Raw genomic sequence first — 18,623 nt, 5'->3', positions numbered from 1 at the left:
AGTGAAGACTACCATTACACTAAAAGTCATTGTAGTAAAGCTCGATATATTTTTTTGATACTGTTAAAAAAAAGAAAAAGTAGAAAATGTTAAAGGCTTAGAAGCCAAAAGTTCACAATCTTCCATTGAGACATTGAAATCGGTGGTTGTCTTCCTGAGAAAGAAAGTTAATACAACTTGAACCATAACAATATTATTTGTTTTCAAATTTCCCAATGCATCTCCAATGGATTTCTGTGCCTTTGGTCCGATTAAACGTTATTAAGAAAATCGATGACCATGTAAAATAGAGGAATCGTTAAGAGTTTCTCAAGATGTGATATCCAATATTAACTCAGCAGAAGCATGTTACAATTGAAATTCCAACGTCATGCTGAATATAATTAAGACATTATTCCCAAGGGCAGCATGAAACTTGTAACATCGTTTTTATAAAGTCTGGTTAATCTCAATATAGATAAATTTGGTTATTAATAAAACGCTACTGCTTTGAAAATATTTATTTTCCTATGCTTATAAACACTGTTCTTTTTTTCTTAGATTTTTATAACATTTAATATTTCCACAAAATTATTTTTGATTGTTTTAGGCTAATTTTACTTTTTATTAAAATATTCATTAAAACGTTGTTATTGTCATATTAGGTCAAGACAATTTTTTTTCTCTGCATAAACCTAGACGACATCACAAAAGGTTTTATTTCACCTTATGTATATACCATGAAGTAAACGTAATTATAACATAAGATGAAACAGATATAAAAGTATAATATTACACTTTTGTTCAGAAAAACTGTCTTACCATTTACATAATACACAGGTAAGTTTGTTACTTTTTTTTTTTATAAAACTCAATATTCATAGAATAAGGTAGTTACAAAAAGACACACACACATACAGGGGGTGGAGAACAAAGTGCACACTTCAGAAAATGTTAATTTGTTACATTTTTTTATTAGACATTAGAAAAATATGTAAAATTATGTTTTTGGAACGAACCCGACAAAATTTGTTCAAATATGATTTCAAATCCTAATTTTAACACTGAAATTTTCATAATTTTAATTACATTTTCTCATAAAGTGTTGTGTGCCTGCTGTTGTTTCTTAGATCTTATTACAGTTAGTTTACAAAATAATCCAACGATTTTCTCCGCGATTATGGGATCGTTCAAAGATATCTCGGAAAGAGAATTGATGTTATAAAATAGTCAGATCAGTCATCTGATATCAATCCTATTGAAAATTTACGGGCTGAGTTAAACCAATTAATGAAAGATCGCTGTCCAATCACAGAAGAACTAACTTTTTGAAGTACTCAAAGAGGGATGGCAGTCAGTCACTCAGGAATATTTAAACAACCTCATTGAAAGTATACGACGTCGATTTGAAGCAGTACTGAAATCCATGGGAATGCCGCCTAAATATTAGCTTGTGAAACTGGTTTGTGTTATTTGGAGTTTCAGTTTTACGTTCGATTATTACAGAGAAACTGGTTTGATTATTTTGTAGGCTAATTAGAATAAAGAAACTTAAGAAACTACATCAGGTTCACAACACTTTTTTTTATGTGAAAATCTAAATAAAATCTTGAAAAGTTCAGTTATTTACAAAAACCAGTGTTGAAATTAGGATTTGAGATAATATTTGAACAGTGCATTCTAAAGACTTTATCCGTTACATATTTATCCTATAATGTCAATAGATGGCACTACAAGTTTAAAGATGTCATCAAGGTTATAGAATTAAGTCCTGATGACAGAGGTTGTTCAACTCGGGAAACCAATTCACCCACCCATACGGATACGTCAATAACTCCTTGGTGTGTACAACGACACCAGTTTATTAAAACAGAAGAGAAAACATTACCGTTCAACCTTAGATGTTTACGGATTTCTTGTAATGTGGGCCTGGCATGGCCTGGCGCGTTAAGGCGTGCGCTTCGTAATCTGAGAGTCGCGGGTTCGCGCCCGAGTCGCGCCAAACATGCTCGCCCTCCCAGCCGTGGGGGCGTTATAAGTGACGGTCAATCCCACTTTTCGTTGGTAAAAGAGTAGCCCAAGAGTTGGCGGTGGGTGGTGATCACTAGCTGCCTTCCCTCTAGTCTTACACTGCTAAATTAGGGACGGCTAGCACAGATAGCCCTCGAGTAGCTTTGTGCGAAATTCCAAAACAAACAAACAAACAATTCTTGTAATGTATTATTTTTATTCTTGTTTAACTAAATGAGATATTCGCTTCTCCAAACCTTGGCTTAATTTTCTTTACCATGTTTGAGAGTCATCTACAGAAACTAATCTGTGTGAAGTATTCGAGATTTTTTGCACTGTATTCTAAGGCAAATGTACATAGAAAGAAGCAACGTTTTACTTTATCTGGGTAAATCAAATCAATTTCAAAAGTTAAATTGTGTTGTACAGTTTATTAAACAACAATTAGATTTCATTGAGCTTCTACACGTTTGTAAGTAAAAAAAATGTTAAGTTTTAGATATTTCTGATAAGGATTTTTATAATAGTCATTACATCTTTCAAGTCAAGCCATAAATGTTTTGAAAGTTATGAGACAGTGGAATAAATATTTCTCTCCAGGGATAATCTCCTTGTGCATAGAATGAGTTTTTCTTTTTGTATGGGCAAAGCTACAGGATGGGCTGTCTGTACTCTGCTTACCACCTTTATGAAACACAGTTTTTAGCGTTGTAAGTCCTTAGACATATTGCTGTTTCACTATGAACATTATATTATGCATAACGATTTTCAATCAACGAATCTTCTGGTATGGTTATGTTGCTTGCTACCAGTATGAATCTGTTTTTAACTATCTCTTTTTCTTGCCTTTGGGGGCGCTAGTGAGTTCTCATGTTGTTTTCGCTAAGGGGTGTGTTTAATTCAGTACTGAATTATAAAATCATATTAAAATGTGACGTAAACTATAATCGTTTGACTCTTATTAAGTCATATTAAATAAAATTATTTTAAAATGTGACATAAATTGTAATCGTTTGATTTCTTATTATTTGATTAGTTGAATGTCATAAACAAACCTTGCTCATTGTGGAATTTTGCTTCATCTTTTTCCAGGGCGAAATTCGATTTATGGTCTTTAATATAATCCAGGGTTAAATCCCTCATTGTAGACATACACTGATAGCCTATTATGTAGTTTTGCGCAAAATAAAACAAACTACAACGGTATTTAGTTGAACGCCTAAACAAAACGTCTTTAATTACAACCAGACTATAAGTTGTACTCCCACTGGGTCTGGCGTAGCCCAGTAGTAAGCATGCCCGACTGTGGATTCGAGGTTCTTTGATTCGCCTTCCACACTTTGAGACCGATGATGCGATATAAAAATGATTGTCAAATCTAACTGCTCGATAACAACAGCTCTGGAGCTTGCGGAAGGTAATGTTGACTATCTGCCATCCCTCTATTACTTCGGAATTGAGGAACTGATAGAGTAGATAAGATAAGACCCAGCTTTGTGAGGAAATCAACAAACACTCACCGAATTGCGGTAATAACTCCGTTTAATTATTAATTTGTTTTGTTTTATTTTTTCAGCACACAATTTTGATCTTCCTATATTTTATCTTCTGTCTTGGTTGGAAAGTTTCATATTAAAACTACTGCTGTAAATTCAGTATATTGTAATATACTGTTTAATATTACACTGAACTCCTTTTAACGAAGATTCACCATATATGACTGATGATTAATGTTCACTTCTGTAGTGAAATTTCAAAAATACCCTGTAGACAGGCATGCTAGTGAATGTATTGAATTATATGTTTCTCTAAGCCTGATGAGTAGATATTACACAGAGAAAATATCATTTTATTAACTGAAATTATTTTTGTACAATACCTTAAGAATAGCATTATACTATTTGAATATGCAAATATATATTTAAAGTTTGTTTTGTTTTTGGTTGCAATCCGGTCAGTTTCCTAAGTTCCACATTACTCAGCGACAAGTCTGAAGGCTTGTAACGCTAAAACCCGGATCTCCAAACCCACGATGGGCTTATTGTTCTGCTTTACGCTTAACTACAAAAAATAAACTCATCTTCATCAAAAAAAAAGTAGGCCTTATCGCCTTGCACATACCTAAGATTTCGAAAATACTGATATCTTTTGCTAAACGGCAGTAATGTAACACAGTAGTAACATCGAATGAAAAGTTTCTATAATTGCTAATTTATGTGTTTAAGAAATAACAATTTTTAGTGACTTATAAGGTGCAGCATTTACAGAAAAGCGCACACACTTCACAAGGAGTTGCCTTTTTTAAGTGTTGAAATATATGAAGTTGATTAGATTCTGAAATTTGATACAAAACACAATAGGATCTCATCAACTGATGTACGAGAGACGACTCATTACTGGTTGATTGAAGGAATAAACACTAGGGAACTTAAATCAATAGAGCTTTTAATAAATGTACAGTTTCCATTGTTTTTAGTCCGATGTAAAGTGTGGCCGCATGATGGCAGCACCTGCTAATTTTAGCGCCAAACTACACAATGGACTATTTGCGCAATGTTACGCGCAGGGAATCGAATTCAGAATTTTAGCGTTGTAAGTCCGTAAACTCACAAACCATGAAAGTGACAGCACTTGGGATCTTTCAACAATATTTTTAAGTGTTTTTATTCAACGAGTGTTATTTCTGGAAGTGTTGTATGTACGAATTAGGTACAAAACATTTAAAATAGTTAAACAGCATTACAACAGTTAATATACATTACAGTTTCACCGACGTTAATGTGGTATAGTGATTTCAAAGTGTGCAATAATGTCATTATGTCGCTAAAATGTTGAAGTACGTTTTAACTATTCGCTTATATACAATTTTCACTGTTAGGTGCTTGAAAGCTGTTAACTATGGCTTCTCGTCGTTGATGGTTGGAAAGTATTTTTAAGTATATACTAATATTTGTTAACTTCTTTTAAAATGCATGTATAGTTTTGATATTGCGTCATGACTATTGTTAGCTGTATGAACGCACCACCAGGAAATGTGGGTATTAAATGAGGTTAAACTGAACTCAACTTTAGGGCCCAGACCTTGGTGAGAATGTTGTGGCCTATATTTCTTGTGTTGACACCAGATTGTCAAAAACTAGAGCGCACCAATTGTGGTTTTAAGATCTTATTCCCTTGGGAAGTGTTTTATTCTGATAGCCTTGAATCAATTTGATGCTGTCGAACTTACGATAAGAGCATGTTCAAAGTATTTTATCCGATTACAAATTAATTAGTTGTTCTATAGCGTTTATGTACACGTTTAAAATGTCTTGCAACTTTTTGTGTTGTTGGGTAGAACAGTTCATATAACTTTTGTAAAACAATAAATAATAGTAAACATTGTAGCAAGTGAAAATTTAACTTTAAAAACGAACAAGTGAAGAAAAATGAGTACTATTGGACGATTCACTGGAAGAGACAGTGTTTAGGAAAAATGTATTAATTTTAGTGTTGAGAGTTTGTTAGAGACTTATATTTAAGTGGTGGTGACTCACTGTTCTAAGGAGGTGTATATTGATTTAATTGTTCATTCAGAAACAGTTTCAAAGATATTTATATTGAGTTAAGTGTTCAGAGACAGTTTTAAAGATATTTTTATCGGTATTAATGTTCAAAGACAGATTTAGGAGATTGTTGTCGATCTAGCTTTCAGAGATAATTTTAAGATGTTTTGTATTGACCTAGGCGTTCAGAGATAGTTTTAGGAGATATGCATTTACGCAATGTCCAAAGACAGTTGTAAGAAGATTTGTGCTAGTTTAATTATTCAGAGTAAGTTTTTAAAAGTTAACTTTCAGATGTGTTATGCTTTCTTTATCTGTGGATTAGTAACAAATAATACTTAACAAACTTCCGTTGTATTCTCAAGACTGCTGGTATGTATATTAAAACTATAAATAAAATAAAGTACAGACCAACTTTTCGACCTTCCTAGGTCATCTTCATGATAACAAAGAGAGTTGGGTACTTTATTTTAATTAAAGTTTTAATATCCATACCAGCCGTCTTAAGAATACATTTTTACTTCAAGTGGGTTTCTCTTCATCATGAATCTTCCGTTTTGTCTCGTAAACAGATCATAAATACGTCTTTGAATTATTAGCGTTTATTGCAAGTACGTGAAGTGAAGGTGTCCTTGGCTTGTGCCTTGTCAGTATACTTTATATGTGTATATATTTTTAAAAATACACGCCCTAACCGGTTTAAACTATCAGGTTTGAAGGCCTCTTCAAAAATGGCGACTTCCTGGCAGTTTATTAACAAAAGTACAGGCTGTACTGCTCCTAGGACTTGTTTCGTTCCCCTAGCAACAAAATAGATTATTTTCCCGTTCATTACGACCGCTCAGTACACTTAGTATAGAACAGTAGTAGTTACAGTTCATGCTTTAGTAGGAAATTTATTAAGTTTACTTGTGACAGAACGGCAAAATTGTGGGTTATAAAACTTGTGGTACAGTAAAAGAATTGTAGGTTATAGAATTTTCTTGTAATAGGATAGCATGGATGGAGGTTACAGAAGTTACTTTTATCAGAATTGCAGGTTATGAAATTTACTTGTGGTAAGATAACAAATTTGAAGAGCACAGTAGTTTCTTGTAGCAGGATAAGAGAATTAGGCCTTAAAGAATTTACTAGGTTAGAATTTCAGCACTCATAGAGGCCTGGCATGGCCTAGCGCGTTAAGGCGTGCGCTTCGTAATCTGAGGGTCGCGGGTTCGCATCCGAGTCGCGCCAAACATGCTCGCCCTCCCAGCCGTGGGGGCGTTATAATGTACGGTCAATCCCACTATTCGTTGGTAAAAGAGTAGCCCAAGAGTTGGCGGTGGGTGGTGATGACTAGCTGCCTTCCCTCTAGTCCAGGGGTTCCCAACCTTTTTGCACTCGCGACATGAAAATGTAATTGATGAAATAAAATTAATGTTATCCCAAGCTACTTCTAACAAGGCTACGCGACTCCCCTGCCAAGGCTTCGTGACCCCTGTGGGGTCGCGACCCACCGGTTGGAAACCCCTGCTCTAGTCTTACACTGCTAAATTAGGGACGGCTAGCACAGATAGCCCTCGAGTAGCTTTGTGCGAAATTCCAAAAAACAAACAAAACAAAAGCACTCGTAGAAAAGGCCACTGTTAAAAATGGACTCGATATAGCATCCCTTATGGTTTTGTTTTTTCAAAATATTTCTTTACTATTATCAACACTCGACAATATTACTTCAGCATATATATAAAAAACGATTTTAATAAGTATTGTGTAATTTGTGTAAAAGTATTTAACTGCTCAAGAAGTGTAGATGGCGGGTAAAAGTAATCGTGTGTATATATAAAGTAAGTGTGTGTTTTACAATCCAAGACGTGAAACCCTTGCTCTTGGTAGATCTTTAAAAGTGGAAATTAAATACCTTCGTAATTGAAAGCAGGAGAGGAGACTTTGTACTTGCGATATCTAATTTGTTTCAAGAAGAAAAAAGTTAAAAGAAAAAAATGTAATTTTATATGTACAGGTTCGAAGTCTGTTAGTCGCAGATCTGGTACACGCTGCCTGTAGTATTTCTTACGTTACGAGTAGAACAATAGATTGAATGATAATACATTTCTCTTCAAATAAATAATAATATACATAACTAACAAACATGACGATGGACTCGTCGCCCCAGTGTCTAAAGTCTTCTTATTTCGGCTGGGAATAATCTAGAGGTGTTTATATTGTATTGTATGTTGGAAATGTGTTAAAAGGCGTTTGGTTTTGTCGTGCTAATAGTTTCGAATTGTAATATCTATCAAATGAACCCTTCATGTGTTTGTATGGTATATGGATAAGTGTGTATGCGCATGTGTAAGTAAACTTTAATTCCAGCTAGAAATACGCAAAATTACAATACAAAATGAAATGTGTTTTTATTTTAAACGATGTGGCATTGTTTCAAACCATATTTGTTCTATTTCATGTTAAGATTATTTAGTTTAAGCTGTATTTAGAAATTCGACTTTTTATATATTCTATGTAAATCAGTCTTAATTTCTTAAATCAGAGAGAAATACTGTGCTCTCAATATTAAAACGAAAAACCTAATTAGAATCAAAAATCTTTTTTTATTAAATAAAACGTTAATTATTCCAAAAACTGTAAAAGCAGTGTTTCAAAATGAGAAAAATAAAACACAGCCTTCTTTACTTTGGTTTTGTGTATTATTTTTGTAAGCTCTAGGTGCCGACACTTGTGTGTAATGTACCTAATCCGAACTGTGAGTCAAAATGAAAAATAATAAACCTGAGAATTAACTTAAGCGTTCAGATTCGCCATTTTTATTTATTTATTTATTTTTGTTATAGCATATATGTTTAAAGAGCGAATCATTATAAACACCAAGTTAGAAAGTGTAATATAACGAGAGAAGGATAAGCAGTGTTGGTTTGAAAGTGAAAGTGGTGAATGTGCATGACTAACACCACAGTTTACGTGACCTTGGTTTTTGTTTTATTTTTTTGCTCAAAATCGTAACACGTGTAAGAGTAGTTTTCCACAATGACGTCAAGCCAGATTCAGCCCTCTGAATGGTGTCTTATGTAAAACATATTTCCTTTGCGAGTACATGCGTAGTATGAAGAGTTCATCAAAATAAAATGTTTCTCTCACTCTGTTCACTTTTTCTCTCAATTTTTAAAATTCGCTGTTGGAAGCTCGAGAAATGTCGTTAAGAAATACTGGAATTAAACAAACAACATGTTTTAGTTTTCGAATATTTAAACGTAAGTTATTGAAACATAGTAAGGAACTGGTTGTGGTTAAAAAAAAGTGCCCCCATTACGGCTCTCATATGAACATAACTTCACGATATTTTGTATTAGTTATCAATAAATCTGTGAAAGTTGTACCAAAATTAACCCCCTCTTTCTGCTTTTCAAACGAGTTTCTTTGTTTATCAAATTTCTCGCAAAGCTACACCCGACTTATCTGCGCTAACTCTCCATAATTTGGAAGTGATATATTACAGGGAAGTCACTACAACTCACCTTCAACTCTAGGGGTGCTTTTTTCCCTAACGAATAGTTGGATTAGCCGTAAATTTATAATGCCTCCATGGCTGAAAAAGCGAGTATGTTCAGTTATAGGATTCGAACCCTGGACTCGCTAATCACTAGGCTATATTTTTTGACGGAGATCAGTACATTATTTATTGGCCTTTTGTTTGTTTATATAGTCTAATACAGTTTTCTTAAAGTTATACTTTGTAACTTTAAATAAATTATCCAACTTAATTTTCCAAAAGGTGAATGGGAGTAACTAAATTAATAGTTTCATATTTAAATTACACTCGTATTATTAGTAATTTATTTTTCAAATGTTTTTTTTTTCAATTGTATTTGAAATCCATTACCAGAGTTTTGCGTTTCTTGGTAATACACAAAACAAAAAAATAAGATTTTTAACAAATCTAAAAAAAAACCATAAAAACAGCTATTAGATAATATTGTGTTTGTGTGTGTGCGTATTATGAAAGGCACATTAACAAACACTTGGGTAACTCCTTTTGCTGAAGTTCCTTATGTGCAGTAAGATGTTATTGGTGAGTTTTAGACCTTGGTCTCTATAGGGGATTCTTAGGCGTGTTCACCTTGAGTTGTTACGCAGGCGATACGAAGGTCAGGTGACCTTGCAGAATGAAAATTTTAAAAAATAACGATAAGCTGATGGTTGGTTAACTGAATTAACACAAAATAGAATGTTAGCTTATGGAATTATGATCTATAACGTAATCACAAAAATAAATTAAATTGATTCAAAGTACTAGATCGGAGCTGGTACATGATTTATGTTTGAATACCAGCATTTGAATGTTAAACGTGTTTAATTAATAATTCGAGATAAATGAGGAAAGAGCATAGCAATTTTGTGGTAGATTATTTAAGTTTTTGTTGAAGTGGACATAAAGTCGTTCATCTTTGTACAGCTTTTGTCTCTCAAAAAAGAAAAAAATAATAATAAAAAACGTAAAATTCAAAAGGTGAACCCGAACGGAAGAAGGAAAATACATCTGTGAGATAAGTTGTAACAACAGCCAAACCACATACTAACTTCCATTTCTATATCACTTTGCCGCTCTATAATGATTTACACATTTATTTGTTTAAGTTTATGCATAATATATTTTAAGTGTCACCTAGCTGTTAAAAGATGCTTTTGTTTTGATAATTTAAAACTAAGAAAAACTTTCGCGGGAGAAAGTGGCGCCAGAATCTAAAATGAATGTTTTTAACGTCATATGTATGAACCTAGGTGTCTGTTCAGTTGGATGTCCCTTAATGGCTCGGCGATAAGTTTGAGGACTTATAACACTAAAAATCTGGTTTCGATACTCACTTCGGGCAAAGAAAAACTAACCTATTGTGTATTTTTGTGTTTAATAATAAATAATAAACAAAACCTTTTTAAGTAGAATTTTGAACGTTGTTATCCGGTGAAAACTGCTTGAAGAAGGAGATAATTCAAAGTTATTGGCATCTATCAGTTATTTTTAAGCGTGAAAGTGTGAAAATATTGTGTCTTATTGTCTTGTTTTATCACACTTATCACTCTATGTTGTGCAAGATTTCAAGATAAAGTATTTATACAATAGAAACTACTAAAAATTAACGTTTATTGGTAGTTTTATGATTGGAAAAAGAATAAAAGTTTTACTTATCTCAACAATGCTTTAGTCGATATTTTTAAAATAATTAAAATACTTAACGTAAATTTTAATTTGTTAATTGATAATGTTATGAGCTAGTCGTAGATTCACTTTACCAGTTGACGTAGCTGTAGTGTTTAGGGTTATTTTAATCGTATCTTCTCATATATCAAATAAATAAATATTTCTCTCTAGGCTTTTGTCAGTTTCATACTTTCTTTGCGTTAAGATAACGTGGTTTATAATTAAGCATTAGTAGTTTAACATACATAATTTGTATCCATCGCTGAGGTGTTTCAAACAACTAAAAAAAATATTTTTTTATATTGGATGGTGTTTCATTTGTATTAATAGGGGAAAAGCTGATTCACAGCCATAAAGTCAGTTATGGAACTTAATTAAACCTTATAACAAACCACATTCATCACTGTCTTTTGTGTTGCAGTAAGAACCGCCACGTTACCTCAGCAGTTGAACACCAGGAAGTCGATGACCACAAGTGAAGACGAGAGTTCCCTGTGTCCAGAGCATCGACTGCCACAGTTTTGTTTTTTATTATATTTTGTATTTGATCCTGTTTTGTCTCCGACCGCTTGATATGGAAATGAACTGGGATAAATCATCGTTTTTCCTCCTTTACTGACCAATATTCATGTTGATTTAAGTTGTCACCAGGATAATGTGAGCTACGGGAGAAGAAGGTTGATCTTGTGGTCTGATTATCAGATTGTGTAAATATATATATTCTGAAGAGGAGACATAAGGTGTAAATAATACCCATCAGGATCGTGTAGGATCCAATAGAAAATAAAATACCTGATCTGATCGTTCTTAATGTTTTTAATTAGTAGCGATGTAAAAACTCATAAAGGTTTTGTCCAGTATGCGTCTGTCAATTATTGTGTGAACTCTATCCCCAGTGATGTTATGAACTAAATTAAACAGTATATGTTGACCATTAAATATTTCAGTGTTAAATTTAAATCACCGAGTTCAGAGATTTCAAAGCACCGTCGTACTTAGTACATTGTTTTCATTTAGTCTGTTCTTGGTTTTTTGTACTCATCAAAATAACAATATCTCGATGTATTTGTGTATTCTGTGCTAATGCCATGTGTTCAATAAAAATAGTGAATTTGGAAGTGAATCTGGCTATAAACTTAGTTTTTATGGGTTTATGTGGTTCAAGTTAGGGTGATTGAATTTCAACTTTTCCCCTATAATTTGATACACTAAGTAAATGATAAAACACTATCAGATTGGAAATAAACAAAGAGATTAACTCAGCTGTATTTCTTGAAACTACCTTATACCTTGGTAAATTTTTGAAGATTAAAGTTTCTGGTAGCTAGAATGCTGTATCTCAAAGGACAAAGAACTTTGTTCAAAAATAAAATTCTTTTTGCTAGGAGAAACTAGAAAACTGATTTTTTTTATATAATTATAAATTTTTGTATCATCATACATAGCACATTTAATTTTGTTTAAAGGATAGAAACAAATGGCAGAAGTATATTATGTAAATTGCTAAAAGTGTAACAAACCAATTCCTTTTACATGTGTACGTTTTTATAATTGGAAAGGAGGAGGAATGACCTTTAAGAATTAACAAGATAAACTATTGACAAATATATTTCCTCAGTTACGAATTAATGCTGCAGAACTAAAATGCTTCTCAAGTGTACTGAAGCAAAAGTGGCATCATTTCACATATTGGATACACGTAACCCATCTGGTACAATGAAGCTTGCAACAATTATGTTCCTTATATTGTATCCACATGGAAAGCTCAATGGTAGTATATGTTCCAGAAAAGGAACTATATTATTTGCAATTGTAAAGTTATTCACTATGTTTACAAAGACAACATAATTAAGAAGTTTTTAAAAGTATATGTAGTTATCATAAACCAGTCAATTCATAATCATATGTATCTATATGATAAGCTATATGTATAATAGGGCATTCTTCCTGAATATTTTATGAGTAAAATACCAGGGTCACGTCCTGAAGGCCTAACCTTTAGGTATTAACAATCTTTCTAAGATATTTTATTGAAATTAGTTCCTTTTTACTAAGTACTCTGATTACAGTAAGTTTTGTAAATTGTGATGATTACAAAGTGCTTTGTGAAACCATCTGTGGAAGATATGGTTCAAGTGAGGACAAGACAAGGAAATACTCTCTCTTGAATAAATAGTGTTCTTTGAGCACAGTGAAACATGTATCAACATTATTGTCCCATCCCTGGGACTAAAAGGCTGAGGAATTGTGAGTGTGATCCCAGGTACTGCATCTGTATAATCGTTAGTGGTTATCATCTATACACAAATGAAGAGGGTGACAAGAAGGGGACACAGTAGCAACAATCATCCAAGAGCTGTATCTATGGGATTCTGAGACAATCAGTGATTAGCCCAGGTATTAGCTAAATTTACTTGAGACTAAGGAGAAAGATAAGATGTAGATGGTTGTTGATTTTCACTAGAAAGAGCCACAACATGGTCAGAGAAAGCAGTTAACATCTCATCTTTATTCTGTGGATCATTACTCCTTGCCATCTTCCAGTCTGGCAAGGCACTTGAAAATTCCGTAAGACTACATATGATTGTTAAAGTCAATACAGGACGCAATCATAATGTATATCTTTATGTGTTTTGGTGCTCTGTTGCTCTCGTATTGAAACTGAATTCGTTAAGATGCACATGTTTGGACATGAACAAGATGAGAAAGGCTGGTAATGTCACAATGGTAGAGATGTTAGTATCAGATGCCTGGAAGCAACATTGCTTCAAAATGATGTAGGAGTTGACATTCAGCTTTGCTTCTGCAACAGAGAAACAGCAGTTATGCACAACAGTATCTAGTGTTAACCAAAGTAGGCCAGAAATAGTGGATTATATGTACAGTTACGACAGAAAGTGTTCGTACCCCTGCGTCCCGAGTGGGTTTTTGCTCATAACTTAAAAGGTATCATGAGTAGGATAATAGAAGTATAACATATTGTAAATATTATACTAACACACATCTACATAAGTTTGTATTTAAATTAAACCACAAATAAACTATTTATAAACAAATAACCAAAAATAGGAGGAGCAGAAAGTGTTCGTACAGTTCAGAACGTGTGAAAAAACTGATATTCCCGTAAAAATTTTGTTTAGTTTGGCGAATAAACTACATTATACCATTCCAGAACTAGACACTTGGTTCATAATTATTGGAATTTAGCCAGCAAAAAATGTACTTCCAGCAATTTAGTGCCGTCTCCGTCATTATCTGCTTAGTCATCATGGCGAACAGGAAACAACTGTCCAGTGATTTAAAAAATCGAATTATTGTAACATACAAGTCTCGTGTGTCTTTTTCCAGTATTGCTACACAAATTAATGTGCCGAAATCTACTGTTCAAAGCACAATTGCCAAGTTTAAGTTTACAGGATCAACTGCTAACTTCCTTCGTTTCGGACGCCCCACCAAAATTCCAGAGAGAACCAAGAGGAAGGTTCCCAGAGAAGTTAGTAGGAACCTTCGTTTAACACTTAATGACACACAGAAACTGGTAAGGGAAACTGGGGTTGAAGTAAGCACCTCTACAGTTACGAACATGTTACGATCTTTTGGGTTCAAAGCATGCCGTCCTCATAGAACTCCATATTTAAAGCCTGTTCACTAAGAAGAACGATTGAGGTAAGCAAAAAAGCATGTAGATAAACCCTTTACCTATTGGAAGAGTATTCTTTGGTCAGACGAGACTAAAATCGAGCTTTTCGGCTACAATGATGCTCGCTATATTTTCCGTAATGAGGGGGAACGAAATCTTCCAAAGAACACCGTCCCTACAGTTAAGCACGGAGGCATCTCGATCATGCTATGGAGCTCTTTCAGCTTTTCTGGTGTAGGCAGCCTTCACCGCATCAACGGAATCATGAAAAAAAAAGAGTGTGTTGATATATTGGGGACTTATATCAAGAATGATGCTCGGAACTTGCGGCTTTGGCGTCATTGGATCTTCCAGCACGACAATGACCCTAAGCACACATCGAAATATGTGCAATCCTGGTTGCAGAGGAACCATATAAGCGTTCTGGAGTGGCCATCGCAGTCACTCGATCTCAACCCAATTGAAAAAGTTTGGCATGAGTTGAAGACCAGGGTTCATCAGCGTCATCCGAAAAACTTGCAAGAGTTGGAGGCCTTTTGTAAAGAAGAATGGAAGAAAATACCAGTCGAGCACTGTCAAACGATCATGGAGGGCTATGAGAAGAGATTGCGCCAAGTAACTCACCTGAAAGGCTACGCAACTGACCATTAAAGTAGACGCACGAACGCTTTCTTCTCCTCCTCTGTTTGTTTATAAACAGTTTATTTTTCGTTCAATTTACATAATTATTTTATTATTATTATTTTTGCCTCTCGATTCCATTAAAGAACATAGGGCCGCAATCACTTGCGGATTCATTAACAGGCTGGTTTTTTAAGTGAGTAGATTGTTAGCCTACTGCACAACCCCCAACCAGGAGGAGAAACCTTAGTCGTCCCTAATTTTGCAGTGTAAGACTAGAGGGAAGGCAGCTAGTCATCACCACCCACCGCCAACTTTTGGGCTACTCTTTTACCAACTTATAGTGGGATTGACCGTAACATTATAACGCCCTCACGGCTAAAAGGGTGAGCATGTTTAGCGCGACTGGGATGCAAACCCGCGACCCTCGGATTACGGGTCGCACGCCTTATCACGCTCGGCCATGCCGAGCCAATTTATGTATATGTGTGTTAGTATAATATTTGTAATATACCGTACTTTTATTATCCTACTCTTGATACTTTTTAAGTTATAAGCAAAAAACTACTCGGGACGCAGGGGTACGAACACTTTCTGTTGTAACAGTATTTCAGTAGATACCTTCTAGTTCTTTAGAAGCTCCTAGTAGAGTTCAAGACTCAACAAGCCACATTGATCGTGATGTGGTAAGATTTTTAAAGTTCAAGAACACTTCGAAGATATACACAGTTTAATAAATAGGTATTTGTATGAGAATTAAATAATGTTTTTAAACACAATAGATATTCATTGTGTCAGTTCTCAAGGTCCTTATGACCAAGATCAATATAACAAACAGATTTTGCTATAAGTATGTTATATATCATAGTGTAGTGTAGTACAACGATGCCATATAATGTATAATATAAAAACCCTAAAAAATTCGAAGTAATGTAGAAAAGACAGGAACTCAGTGAGTTGCTAAAGGAGCACACTAATGTGTTCATAAATCATGTGGCTGTCTGGGTAGAAAAAAAACACAGATGTCATATCTCCAATAAAACAACTGTTCACCACAAAATATATTATCTCGGAACACCAAGATTGTTGCCAGCAACGAAAATGAGCAGATTTTAAAGGATAAAACAATAATAGCCTTAGTGTTTTGCCATCTTTAGAAGTTATGTGAAGAAGCAAGAGGAAACTCCAAGGTTTTACATGAACATTTAGGATGTAAATATAGTAACATTTGGATGCCATTTCTTTATCATGAATGGATCCATGAAGGTATTTAGTGCCTTGGCTAGTTAAATTTAATTATGTAAATAGACCTAAGGCTGCTCTGAACATCCTGAAAGGATTGTATAAATTCTATGTTTTCCAATTTAACCTGTAAAATATATTAGGAGAATGTAATGGATGAGATATCTCAGATTTGTGGATATTATTTTAGATGTTTATTATTAGCATTTATTAGCTGCTGCTTAAAACTTGATAACTGTGCTTCAGTATACTAAATATATTAGAAAGCTGTAAAGCTTACACATAGTAGGTATGTATGGAGTATTCTTTAATGGTACTACAGTTGTGATGTTCAAGGATTGACCACAGTTTGAGAACAAAGAAAAACCCAGCAGTATTCTAGATTTTGCTTCATGCTATTGATATTTTGTAGCCAAAATCTCCAGGACACACACACTAGTCTGCACTGACTAGCACTGATATGCAATTTTGATGGACACAAGTATGAACAAGAATTCCAGTGCATAAAACAAGGTTTGTGTTGACTTAATTTTAACAAAATTGTCCCTTCATCATGAAAAGTAATACCAGTGATAATGGAATTATAGCATATGTATTATACATATTATATAGAATAGAGTATGTGATATTATATGTGAAGCACATGCTATGTGGTCTCTAATTTTTATCAATCATTACTTCCATCATCTGTTTAATTGTTCAAGTATATCATGCATCGCTGAAATGGCTGATGAACTTTAATAAATACATATAACACGATTATGTTGTAGGATTGGAATTTTGTCGTATAAATATACCAAGGTTAGAAGTCCCAGTGTACTGGAACAATAATGGATTATCTTGTCAACTATTGAGAGCGTTATTGTTTGTGGGGTTTCAAAATTATAGATGCTGTACAATCTTAGTGGAGTGCCATAATGGAATTTAATAAAGCATAACAAGTTGATGTGGACTGTCTAAGTATTTACAACATACATGTCATTCTGCTAGGTATGGCCTGAGTTATTTTGATGTTCTCTAATTTATTAGGTTTCCTTATCCCTCAGTGGCACTATTGTATCTTGAATAAAATAGGGTTCAAACTGGTTACTATGCCATGAGGGTAAAAATAATTTGGTATCACAAATGGTATTTATACTATATTGGACTGCAGGTGTAGATTCAATAAGAGGTACCTGAAGCTGTACATGTATATTCAATCAACAGAAAGGATGATACTACTTCTGGTTGGCATGGTTATTAAAGTTGAAATTTATATAGTACTGCAAGTATTTATTGGTTACTATGTGACATTCTGATTAAACTGTGTGTGCATATTATTTCATACCTGTCTTATATTATATGATAAGTTTGCATATAATTATATGTACTAACATGCAATACAGGCTTGAAACTAATTGTAGAGAGAGTGAAAAAATGGGCATAAAATGCAAATATTATGAGATTGCTCCCCTCTGTTGTATTAAAAATTAACTGCAAACAAGAGTGCAATCATGTTCTGATAGATTACACTGTAACCGTCTGCTGCCTGAGCAACCAGACAGTGTCATGTCAGCATAATGCCTATAACACTACAAGCTATCACACTGTTTCAAGTATAGTGTGGAAAATCACTCATGACATATATGACAGCTTTAACTACAGAAGACTACTCTGTGTCAAAGATTGAGGTGAACTTTTGTGTTTAGTAGGAGTGATAGAAGATATGTGAAATTAATTAAATCTGTTTGTAATAAAGGTGGTCACCTTAGAAAGCCTGGACTCTTCAAAAACAACATTATATGATACATAACAAGTAAAACAAAGACAGATGCGAATTTTACTTCCAAAATAGTAAAATAAACAACAGTGTGAATAAGCAAAGGTCTAAAACCAGTAAAAAAATCATTACTTAAGAGGGATAAATCGGCCTAATCGGTATTATTCTTTGTACAATGGGATGAAAAAAACTGGAGTTGTGCACTTTCCTTAACACATGAATCTAAATTAAAAAATATTTTTTGCAAAGATCAATGATAATTTGATGTAAAGTAAAGAGGTATCGTGATCAATATAAATTATCCAGTAAAACATAATGTAGAAACAATACAAGTATGGGATGCCCGAGAGCAAATGATATTAGAAAGTTTCACAATATTGATGGCACCATGACTGCTGACAGATAAAAACATGTTTTTAACCTTTGCTTTTTTCACTCAGGAAAAAGTCTCATTGGACAGGTATTCACCTTTTAACAAGAAAATTATCCAAAGCATAGAGCAATTTTGTGGCTAACTTATATCTGGGAAAAAGTTTTTAATGAAACACTAACAACCATGCTTTGGTCTAAACAAAATTCTTATATTACAATTAGTTATGTTGTGTGGTTTTATATGGAAATCTGAAAAACGCAAGA

The 18,623-nt window shown here is 33.8% G+C and overlaps 1 protein-coding gene across 21 annotated transcripts in view; it reads left to right on the top strand.

Annotated features, from left to right (window-relative positions):
- Window positions 1–11,848, top strand: part of LOC143229430 (uncharacterized) — a 252,158-nt gene extending 240,310 nt beyond the window's left edge. For all 21 annotated transcript variants that reach the window (XM_076461752.1, XM_076461751.1, XM_076461749.1 and 18 more), the window contains one exon: window positions 11,147–11,848. In XM_076461752.1, the coding sequence (XP_076317867.1) occupies window positions 11,147–11,149 (3 nt within the window). In that variant the 3' untranslated portion in view covers window positions 11,150–11,848. The remainder of the gene's footprint in view (window positions 1–11,146) is intronic.
- Window positions 11,849–18,623: the final 6,775 nt, after the last annotated feature.

The sequence above is a fragment of the Tachypleus tridentatus genome, chromosome 10, assembly GCF_004210375.1.
Source record: "Tachypleus tridentatus isolate NWPU-2018 chromosome 10, ASM421037v1, whole genome shotgun sequence".
NCBI lineage: Eukaryota > Metazoa > Arthropoda > Merostomata > Xiphosura > Limulidae > Tachypleus > Tachypleus tridentatus.
The sequence above is the reverse complement of the archived record's forward strand: the minus strand, read 5'-3'. Positions and strand labels throughout refer to the sequence as shown.